This window comes from Vicia villosa, linkage group LG5, assembly GCF_029867415.1.
Source record: "Vicia villosa cultivar HV-30 ecotype Madison, WI linkage group LG5, Vvil1.0, whole genome shotgun sequence".
In the NCBI taxonomy this organism is placed as follows: Eukaryota; Viridiplantae; Streptophyta; class Magnoliopsida; order Fabales; family Fabaceae; genus Vicia; species Vicia villosa.
In genome coordinates this window covers 26,169,913-26,182,222 of record NC_081184.1, presented here as the reverse complement: position 1 = coordinate 26,182,222, position 12,310 = coordinate 26,169,913, and the positions used below count along the sequence as shown (strand labels likewise).

The 12,310-nt window shown below is 35.7% G+C and overlaps 1 protein-coding gene across 1 annotated transcript; it reads right to left on the bottom strand.

Moving 5' to 3' along the window:
* Nucleotides 1-10,547: 10,547 nt before the first annotated feature.
* Nucleotides 10,548-11,240, bottom strand: LOC131604402 (protein FAR1-RELATED SEQUENCE 5-like). The gene has a single exon (XM_058876844.1). It carries the CDS (start codon nt 11,238-11,240, stop codon nt 10,548-10,550), a length of 693 nt encoding a protein of 230 aa, XP_058732827.1.
* Between the last annotated feature and the right edge of the window lie 1,070 nt (nt 11,241-12,310).

Sequence of the window (12,310 nt, the reverse complement as noted above, 5' to 3'; positions counted from 1 at the left end):
AAGGAAATTTGGGATACTCTTGTAGAAACTCATGAAGGTACCACTGAAGTTAAAAGATCAAGATTGAATACTTTAAGCCAAGAGTACGAACTGTTTAGAATGAAGCCCGGAGAAACTATTCTCGATTTGCAAAAACGATTCGTACATTTGACAAATCACTTGAAGGCACTTGGTAAGACTCTTACTACCGAAGAACTTAATATTAAAGTGCTCAGATCTTTGACAAGGGAGTGGCAACCAAAAGTGACGGCGATATCCGAAAAGAATAATTTATCAAAATTTACTTCCGCAACACTATTTGGAAAACTTCAAGAATATGAGACGGAACTTGGAAGATTGGAAAAGCATGAGAACTTAGAGAAGAAATCCAAAAGCATTGCATTAAAGGTAGATTCAAAAGAAAGCAAAATGAAAGATGCATCGGATGAAGATGAAAATTTCTTGCTTCTTGTAAAAAGGTTAGGCAAATTTTTTGGTAATAAGAATAATATTGATAATACTAACTATGTCAAAAGAAAGAAATTCTCAAAGCATAAAGATAAAGAAGCATCCACTTCATCACAAGAAGTTACATGCTATGAATGTGGGAAACAAGGACACATAAAGCCGGAATGTCCAAAGCTTTCGAAGAAGAATGGATTCAAAGGCAAAAAGGAGTTCAAAAATAAAAAGGCCTATATAGCATGGGAAGATAATGAAGTAAGTTCCTCATCGGACTCCGATAGTGACGAAAGTGCAAACCTAGCACTAATGGAATCACACCACTCCGACGATGAAGAAGGCGAGGTTAGTTATGATGATTCTCTTTTTGATAATGGTGCACAAGGTGCAATAGATGAATTATTAAAAGAATGCAAAATTCTCTATAAAACTATCTCATCTCAAAAGAAAATAATATCATCTTTAGAAGAGAAGGTTAAGATAATTGAAGTAGAACATAAAGATGACAAAGAAAAAATGATTAGTGTTCAAAAAGATAATGTTGCATGCAAGAATTGTGAATCACTTTCCTTCCAAATTGTCCAATTAAAACGTGTTTTAGAAAGATATGAAAAAGGGCAAATTGGATTGGAAAATGTTCTTAGCACACAGAGATACTCCAATGATAAGAGTGGACTTGGTTGCTCTAAATTTGATAAACCAAGATCCAACAAGACTATCTTTGTCAAGGCTAGTAACCAACCAATTCAAGAGAAAGTGATCAAGCCTAAAGTAATGCAACATTATCCTAAAAGGAAGAACTTTGTTAAGAAGAAATCTTATCCTCCTAGATATAGAAACAACTTTGTACCTACTTGCTTTTATTGTGGTATTGTTGGCCATACACCTAATGCATGTTATGTAAGGAACTTTAGTGTTCCTAGTGGACATTATGTATGGGTGAAGAAAGGAACTAACTATGATGGACCCAAAGCCATTTGGGTACCTAACAAAACTTAATTTGTTTTGTAGGCATGCTTGAAGACCACCTCAAACCTATGGTATCTAGATAGTGGTTGTTCAAAGCATATGACGGGTGACCTAAACCAATTTTCAGATCTAAGGTTAAAGGCCAAGGGTTTAGTCACTTATGGAGACAACAATAAGGGAAGAATTCTTGGCAAAGGCAAAGTTGGTGCACCACCTTTCACATCCATTGAAGATGTTCTTTATGTTGAAGGACTAAAGCATAATCTTCTTAGCATTAGCCAACATTGTGACAAAGGCTTCAAGATCAAATTCACTAAGGAGGAATGCTTGATCATCGATGAAGTCACCAATGAGGTAAAACTCAAAGGTACAAGAATTAATAACATTTTTATGATTTCTTTAAATGATTTATCTTTGAAAGTAAAATGTCTTTTGGTAAACAATAATAATGATTCATGGCTATGGCATAAAAGAGCAGCCCATATTCATATGGATCTTTTAAATAAGTTAACCAAACATGATCTTGTTATTGGCTTACCTAAGATAAAGTTTGTCAAAGATAAATTATGTGATGCATGTCAAAAGGGAAAGCAAACCAAATCATCTTTCAAACCAAAGAATGTGGTGACTACAACAAGACCACTTCAATTATTGCATATGGATTTATTTGGTCCATCAAGGACAAGAGGCTTCGGAGGTAATGTATACGCCTTAGTTATTGTTGATGATTATTCTAGATATTCTTGGACTTTGTTTCTTGTGCATAAAAGTGATGCTTTTAAAGCCTTTAAGAAGTATGCAAAACAAATCCAAAATGAAAAATCATTAAAGATTGTATCCATAAGAAGTGATCATGGTGGAGAGTTTCAAAATGCATCATTTGAAGAATTTTGTGAAGAACATGGTATCTCTCATAATTTTTCAGCACCAAGAACTCCACAACAAAATGGAGTAGTTGAAAGGAAAAATAGGTTTCTAGTTGAACTTGCAAGAACAATGCTTAGTGATGCAAATCTTCCTAAATACTTTTGGGCGGATGCGGTTAGTACGACATGTTATGTTGGAAATCGAGTAATCATTAGACCTATCTTAAAGAAGACTCCATATGAACTCTTCAAAGGAAGAAAGCCAAACATTGCTCACTTTCACATTTTTGGATGCAAGTGTTTTGTTCTCAACAATGACAAAGACAATCTTGGTAAGTTTGATGAGAAATCCGACGAAGGTATATTTCTTGGTTATTCTCTTTCTAGTAAATCATATAGAATATATAATAAAAGAACTTTAACTATTGAAGAATCCATGCATGTGTCTTTTGATGAGACTAACACCTCCAAAGAGGAAATAGTTGTTTGTGATGATGATGATCCTTTAGATTTACCCTCGGAAGAACTTTCAAATGATACAATTGTGAAGGCACCGAAAGAACCTTCAAATGATACAATTGTGAAGGCACCGGAAGTTCAACAAGAAAGTGTACAACAAGAATCTAACACCAATGATCTACCAAAAGAATGGAGAACTCATAGAGATCATCCTATTGATAAAGTTATTGGTGATATTAGCCAAGGAGTTGCAACAAGATTAAATCTCAAAGATGCTTGCTTACACATGGCTTTTGTTTCTCAAATTGAACCTTCCAAAGTTGATGAAGCCTTAGGAGACGATCAATGGATAAATGCAATGCAAGAAGAATTAAATCAATTCGAGAGAAATCAAGTTTGGGAACTTGTTCCTAGACCAAATAATAAACACATCATAGGTACTCGATGGGTGTTTAAGAACAAACTTGATGAGAATGGTATAATTGTTCGAAACAAAGCAAGATTGGTGGCCCAAGGTTACAATCAAGAAGAAGGAATCGACTTTGAAGAAACATTTGCTCCGGTTGCAAGGTTAGAAGCTATTCGTCTTTTACTTGCTTATGCATGTTCATTAAATTTTCAGCTTTATCAAATGGATATCAAGAGCGCATTCTTGAATGGCTACATCAATGAAGAAGTCTATGTCAAACAACCCCCGGGATTTGAAGACTTCAAGAATCCTTCACATGTCTTTAAGTTGAGAAAGGCTCTTTATGGATTAAAGCAAGCACCTAGAGCATGGTATGATAGACTTAGCAGTTTTTTGTGTGAAAAAGGTTTCGAAAAGGGTAAGGTTGATAAAACTTTGTTCATTAAGATAATCAAAAGTAACACTTTATTGGTTCAAGTCTATGTTGATGATATCATTTTTGGATCGACTAACAAAGAAATGTGTGAGGAATTCTCATTGATGATGCAAGAAGAATTCGAGATGTCTATGATGGGAAAGATGAACTACTTTCTTGGACTACAAATTAAGCAACTCAAAGAAGGAATCTTTATCAATCAATCTAAATATTGTAAAGAACTATTGAAGAAGTTTGATATGGATAATTGTAAAGCAATGAATACTCCAATGGGCTCCGGTACATATGTTGATCAAGATGAATCCGGTACTCCAATTGATATTACTAAGTATCGAGGTATGATCGGTTCTTTATTATATTTGACGGCAAGCCGTCCTGACATAATGTTTAGTGTTTGTCTTTGTGCTCGCTTTCAAGCAAATCCAAAGGAATCACATCTTATGGCGGTTAAAAGGATCATGAAGTATCTCAAAGGAACGACCAACGTTGGCTTATGGTATCCTAAAGGTAGTGTTTGCAATTTAATTGGTTATTCTGACGCGAATTATGCAGGATGTAAAACTGATCGTAAAAGCACAAGTGGTACTTGCCACATTCTTGGAAATGCATTAGTATCATGGGCTTGTAAAAAACAAGCATGTGTTGCTCTTAGTACGGCCGAAGCGGAATACATAGCAGCAGGTAGTTGTTGTGCACAAATTCTTTGGCTTAAGCAACAACTTCGTGACTACGGACTTGATCTCGGATGCATTCCTCTTCGATGCGACAATACAAGTGCTATAAATATCACAAAGAATCCGGTCATGCATTCAAGAACCAAACACATAGACATTCGACATCATTTCCTTCGCAATCATGTGCTTAAAGGAGATGTTGAAGTCACTTTTGTAGATACTCATAATCAACTTGCGGATATCTTCACCAAGCCTCTCCCAAAAGAATCGTTTTACAAAATTCGACGAGAGCTTGGAATTTTAGATGAAGGTGATGTTTAAATTCGTTCGTTATTATCATAAATCAAAGGTACACGTTTCTAACATTTTATGTGATAAAAAGTGTTTTATGAATGTTCATATATTATGCCCTGGTATTTATGTATGATATGTATGCTTTATATTTCATAAAATTAAAGTTTTTGAACTTTTTCAGTCCAGGAACCGGTTCCCATGTGGGACGAACCGGTTCCCCATAGTAATTTCCAGAGGCGTTGTTTTTATGTGCTTCAGGAACCAGTTCCCATGTAGGGACGAACCGGTTCCCACGTACATTTTCCAGCTTTTTGCTTATCATGTTTGGCTGTACGTGAAGATTTACGTGGTCACTATTGTTTGCCTTATTTTTTTATTATTTTTATCTTGAGTTCAATATATATTATATCATTTCACACCACACATTTATTCTCTTTTACTCTCATTCACTCACATTTACTCTCATTCAACATTCATCTTCATCTTCTTCAAACCCTTCCGCCTCCATTGTCAAACCCAATTAAAAGCTCCACTATCTCACCATAACTCTCAAAATTAAATCACCCACTACCTCAAAAACTCTATATAATCCTCCATTCTTACACATATCTCACTCAAATCCTCCTCCACTCACCAAATCCGAAAATCCCAACCTAAACCCTAACTCTCAACTTCTTTCAACCATGGCACCCAAAGTTTTAAGAAGTGCAAAGGGAAAGAATAAAATTGGAGAGACAAGTGAAGATCCTCAAGAGTTCCAACCAACTGTCAAGAGTCGGAGACTCACATTCAACATTCGTAGTCGGAAACTCCTTCCGGCTAAGTACGGTAAACTTCATGATTTCCCAACTCATAGCTTTAATTTAAATGCTAGGTTAGCTAATGCCGGTGTTGCAAATTTTGTGAGTGATCATGGAGACTATTACCCGGATTTGGTTAGGGAATTTTACCATAACCTTAAGATAGTGACCAATGATTTTGATGAGTTCACTTTGGTATCCGAAGTTTCAAGAAAAGAGATTTGCTTAGATGTTGAGGATTTTGGGAAACTATTAGGAATTCTATATGAGGGTTTAGTGCTCCTTCAAGGTAACATTCCGGAGGATTGGCAACCGTACAGTAAGATTGATGTTTTTGTGGATATGTGCCGACCAACTCAACGCGACACAGTTCGCCAACAGCTTGCTACCAAGTTTAACATGTTCGGTTCAAGCTTATCGGTGAGTGATAGGATGCTCCATCTTATCATTGCTTATGTTTTATTTCCAAAGAATTCTAACCATTCCAGGGTCAATGAGTTTGAGTTGATGGTTTTGCTTGCTCTAAGACGTGGCATTGAAGTAAATTGGGCTCTTTCAATTATGCGCCACATGCAGCTTATGGCTTCCCTTAAAGGAGGCTTACCTTATGCAAGGGCCATCTCTCATATTGTTCGGAATGCTGGTGTTCTCCTCCAAAGGGAACCGAAGAAAAATATGGATGAACAAGAGTGTGCTATTACCACCGCTACCGCTCTTAAAAATACAGGAATTGTTACGGATCGTGAAGGTAGATTTTTCTACAAAGTTGACTTCGAACCGGCCGTGCCACAAATCCCTCAACCTCCCGAAGGTGGATACACAATGGAGATGATGTTTGACAAGCTTTGCTCCATTCAAACATCTATTGATAACAACAAGCGGGAGAACAACTATGAGCATAACCTTATGAGAAGACAAATGCGGGAAATTCAACGGACTCAAAGGCGGATCTTGGCTCATTATGAGGGAGAGGAAGAAAGTGAAGAAGAAGATGAACAAGATGATGATGATGAAGAGCAAATGGATGAAAGTGATTAAATTATGTGCTCTTTATGTTTCGTGATGTTTAGGATTATTTATGTTTATGTTGTAATCGTAAAAAACTACGTTTCGTATCGTTTAATCGTGTTATGTTTGTAGTATTTCAATTTGTGTTATATTTGTGATATTTCACATTGTGTTTATATTTCATATCAATTTTCTCTTTTTCCCCATCCTTTTTGATAATAACAAAGGGGGAGAAGAATATGCATGTGTTTTTGTGTTGTTTTGTTTCAAAGAAAAAAATGCAGGCCATTGTTAACATTAACAAATGAAACTCATCACCATAAATCAAAGAAGGAATCATGGATTTAGGGGGAGTCTCTAACGTAGGGGGAGTCTTGCATTGTTCAACATAATTTCAAAAGCACAAAACAACTTTTTCAAAACATTTTCAAGACTTGGTTGTCATCATCAAAAAGGGGGAGAATGTAAATGCAAGCTTCTCAAGCATAGTTTGTTTTGATGAAGACAATATGGACATCAAGATTTTATAAAGGATGTGCAAAAAGAATTTCAAGTATCAAGCAAAAATACATCATTTCAAAGTCTTGAAGAAATTGTGAGGATTCAAGAATCAAGCTAAAATGTCAAAGGTATAAACAACACTCACTTTGACATATAATTGTTCACAAAATATATTCTCATGCATATCATAATCATCTACAAGTTTCATATTTCAAAAAGTTCATTTAAAACCTTTTTCATATATAAAATTCAAAATAAAGGTTTTAGGAACCGGGTTGTCCCTATGGGGGAACCGGTTCCCAGCATTCTCAGTTTTCAGCATTCTGTGGTTTACTATGGGGAACCGGGTTGTCCCTAGGTGGGAACCGGTTCCTCAGTTCAAAATTTGAATTTTTCTGCTGTAACGTTCAGCAGGAACCGGGTTGTCCCAGGCAGGAACCGGTTCCTACTGAACCAGTGTGTTTTTCCATTGCATGATTTCATTCAAACGAATTTATCTTCTTACCACTAAATCATTGCATTGCTTCATGGAAAAATAACCATTCAAAGAGGTGTTTAGCACATTATAAATACTACATCTTTCATAATCATTAATCACCTTCTTCATTAACAATTCATAACTTTCATAAATCTTCATCTTTCAATATTTCCAAGTGTTCATCAAATCCTTACTTTCAAGTGAAACTTTCTATACACATTTTCATTGAGAAATTCATTCAAAGTTTCATGCATACATTGTGAACACTTATATCCATTTTGAGAATTGTTTATTTGAAGAAGAAGATCAATCCAAGATTGATAGTGCTATACAAACTTCATCTAAATCTCTTGTAAAAATTCAAAGAAAATTATTTCCTTACTATCCAGGATTGTTGGAAGTAAGTGGTGTGTTTGAAGAGGATTGTTCTTCATCCACATTAGTGTTGATTGATCTTAAAGGTGTTAAGAACCTTTGATCACCCTATAGGTTAGATAGTAGGCATAGGCTTGTACAATAATTCTAACTATAGTGAAATCTCTTTCGTGTTTGAAAGGGGACTGGAGTACTCTCGGATTGTGAGGGGAACCAGTATATATCGTTGTGTTCTTTATCTTTTCGCTTTTACCGCTTTCATCACCATTACCAAGAAAAAGATAAAAACCATCAAAAGCCTTCAAACACTTAACCAAAAATCAGTAAAGACTTTCTCATAAAACCGATTAATTTTTTGAAAACCTAATTCACCCCCCCCCCCCCTCTTAGGCATATCTGATACTTACATTTGGCATCAGAGCAAGTTATAGGTAACTTGTTCCTAAAGATCCAGAATGGCTTCCGCAAATCAAAATCCGGTTTTCAAAGATGGTGGTTCTAACAACAAGCCTCCATTGTTTTGTGGTGAATATTTTGACTTTTGGAAAATCCGAATGAAGGCTCATCTAGAAGCACAAGGAGAAGAAGTATGGGAGGCTGTCCTACAAGGTCCTCATGTTCCTGTAACTGTCGTTAACGGTGTTGGATCGGATAAACCTAAAGCGTCCTAGGATGATAACGATAGAAAGGGGGTTCTTGCTGACAAAAAGGCGGTCAGTCTTCTTCAAGGTGCTCTTAGTATGGATGAATTTTTCCGAGTATCGGCATGTACAACATCAAAGGAAATTTGGGATACTCTTGTAGAAACTCATGAAGGTACCACTGAAGTTAAAAGATCAAGATTGAATACTTTAAGCCAAGAGTACGAACTGTTTAGAATGAAGCCCGGAGAAACTATTCTCGATTTGCAAAAACGATTCGTACATTTGACAAATCACTTGAAGGCACTTGGTAAGACTCTTACTACCGAAGAACTTAATATTAAAGTGCTCAGATCTTTGACAAGGGAGTGGCAACCAAAAGTGACGGCGATATCCGAAAAGAATAATTTATCAAAATTTACTTCCGCAACACTATTTGGAAAACTTCAAGAATATGAGACGGAACTTGGAAGATTGGAAAAGCATGAGAACTTAGAGAAGAAATCCAAAAGCATTGCATTAAAGGTAGATTCAAAAGAAAGCAAAATGAAAGATGCATCGGATGAAGATGAAAATTTCTTGCTTCTTGTAAAAAGGTTAGGCAAATTTTTTGGTAATAAGAATAATATTGATAATACTAACTATGTCAAAAGAAAGAAATTCTCAAAGCATAAAGATAAAGAAGCATCCACTTCATCACAAGAAGTTACATGCTATGAATGTGGGAAACAAGGACACATAAAGCCGGAATGTCCAAAGCTTTCAAAGAAGAATGGATTCAAAGGCAAAAAGGAGTTCAAAAATAAAAAGGCCTACATAGCATGGGAAGATAATGAAGTAAGTTCCTCATCGGACTCCGATAGTGACGAAAGTGCAAACCTAGCACTAATGGCATCACACCACTCCGACGATGAAGAAGGCGAGGTTAGTTATGATGATTCTCTTTTTGATAATGGTGCACAAGGTGCAATAGATGAATTATTAAAAGAATGCAAAATTCTCTATAAAACTATCTCATCTCAAAAGAAAATAATATCATCTTTAGAAGAGAAGGTTAAGATAATTGAAGTAGAACATAAAGATGACAAAGAAAAAATGATTAGTGTTCAAAAAGATAATGTTGCATGCAAGAATTGTGAATCACTTTCCTTCCAAATTGTCCAATTAAAACGTGTTTTAGAAAGATATGAAAAAGGGCAAATTGGATTGGAAAATGTTCTTAGCACACAGAGATACTCCAATGATAAGAGTGGACTTGGTTGCTCTAAATTTGATAAACCAAGATCCAACAAGATCCAACCATATTAGAATCAACAGCACCATCACAATTCATGTTCAAGTAACCTAATTTTGCATCCTTCGTCCATCGCGGCAAAACCAAATCTTCGGGAATACGATCAATGTGTTCTTCTTTCATGACACAAAACATATGAGAACATGGAATCCCACGAGAATCCCATAACTTACACTCACATTGAAGTGTGCAACCATCATAATAAACATCTACTTCATAGTTGTCACAAAGATATTTTTAAGTTTATAAATCTTAAGATCGTTGCGCTCTAATTTTGCCTTAACAATCAATGATCCAGCCTTCACTATTTCATCTTTGACTTCTTTGAAAATCTCCGCAGTATAAATCTGCACGACATGCCTCTCAATCTCATGCAGGTGAGTAGTTATCACAGGTTCTGAAAACTTTGATTTAAAATCGGCAACCAGTTCATTGTTTCTATAAGATCTCAAAGCCTGCTCAAAATTGTGCATAAATTCAAAAATGCAGCCTCTCTTTCTGACATAACTCTTGATTATTGCATTGACGACTTCAGATTGAGACGTAGTCCTTATACATCCAAAAAACCTCTCATGTAGATATGCAGTTGCCCATAGTGACTTGTTATCGTACGTTTATACAACCCAAGGATTTCCTTCAAATTCGTTTTCTTTAATTAGCTCTGACCAAAAATATTCTAACTCATCCTTTGTAAAATTAGAGTACATGGCTTTTTGAAAACCTTGCAAAAATCCCGAGTTCTTTACATTCTCATCTGCATTCTTATTCACATGCCAAGCGCATAAACGATGTGTCGCATCCGGAAACACCTATTTTATAGCTTCCCTCATCGCCCCGTCTCCGTCTGTTACAACTGCTTCTGGGTATTTATCGTTCATGCACTCTAAAAAACACTCCAACAATCACTTATATGTATTTGTCGTTTCATCTGACACCAATGTAGTACCAAAAATAACTGTTTGAGCATGGTGGTTGCACCCTGAAAATATCACCAATGGGTAGTTGTATTTGTTCTTCTTGTAAGTCGCGTCGAATGCAACCACATCGCCGAAACAAAAATAGTCAGGTCTATTGATCCCATCAGCCCAAAAAAGAGACTTCATTTGCCCATCACCGGTGACGACATATTTAGCATTTAGCATGGGATCAGTAGATGTCTTCACATGTAGATAATTTAAAGCAGCGGCAACGTCCCCATCTTTAATAGTAGCACGCATTTTTCTATCAAAATAATTATACATATCCTTCTTTGTAAACCCAACACAAACGTATCCACCCTTCTGAGCAACCATGTACCCCATTATATGACAAGTTCTAATTCCATGTGACTGAAGTCCATTAATCTGAGCTCTATCTGCTTCAGAAATGTCACGATAAATGGGGTGTAAGTGTATAAACCTAGTTGGGGTTAATTCATGGTTGTGAGTCTCATAAAGAAACGTCACTACATATCTATTCTTGTCGGCTTTGTAATGCACACGAAGCCTAGCGGGACATTTCATGCGGGTCGTAGGACTGTGTTCTCTTTTCCTATCAACCCTCTTAAAGTGTTTCATCTCTCTTAGACCGTGTTTACTGCATACAAACTGTCTCATTACTGTTATTTTACCACCATCAGTCCCTCTTGTCCTAACATCACTTTTCCTAATGGCAAACCCTTTGCATTTACCATACTTAAAATAAAACTCATGCTTCTTATTCCATAGCACGAATTTCATCAGCAGAAAAGTCATTAATTTTCACCGTTCTATCACCTACAGTTGCATATAATTCACCAAAATCTTCGTTGTGACTATTATCATCGCCATCACCATCATTTGAACCATCATCTGAACTTTGGAACATACTGGACACCGAATTGCTGTCATCTTGAGCATAATCCGATTCTGAAACATTTTCGTCGTCGCTGGAATCATAATCTTCATGGTTTTCCATAGTAAACCTGAATTAACACATTTGCTAACACACCAAAACCCAACATAAACCACAGTACCTAATTTCCTATTCAAATCAAGCATAACATTTAAATCAAATTTAACACCAAATCTGAATTATCACAACTTTTAACACAACAAAACTCTACATCAATCTCAACTGATTCAATCAAGGGACCTGATTCAAAAGTAACCACCAAATTTGAAAATTCAAAATTATCAAATATTAAATCCATGTAAATAAAACAAATTCAGGCATAAACCCTAATTCCCAATTTAAAATCGAGTTTAACGATTCCATTTATACTTTATTTGAAATCAATTAATCTTAATCATTAATTTCAAACAAATATAACAAACATTTTTGAATTTACCTTAGAAACCGCGTGCTCTATACGAACACAGTCAGATTTATGTTTGGTGAGCGATTGAATGGGACAGCCTCAGGGGAATATGGACGAAGACGATGAATGTTGTGTTGATGTTCGTCTGCAGTGTTGGCAAAGAATATGAAGATGAAGATGAAGATGAATATGAAGATGAATGTTGTGTTGATTGATAAAAAAATTGGCGGACGAACAAAAATGGGGACGAAAACAAAATTAGGGTTCTAATTAAGTGAGGAGGATTTGTTCAATAATGAATATGATGATTAAATTAAAGTTGTTAATGTATTTTAATTGATTTTCATTTTAAACATAACAAATTAAAAAAAAATATTAATATGTTAG

Coding starts and splice junctions, on each gene's coding strand:
- LOC131604402 (XM_058876844.1), bottom strand. CDS start 11,240: ATGAGACAGTTTGTATGCAGTAAACACGGTCTAAGAGAGATGAAACAC.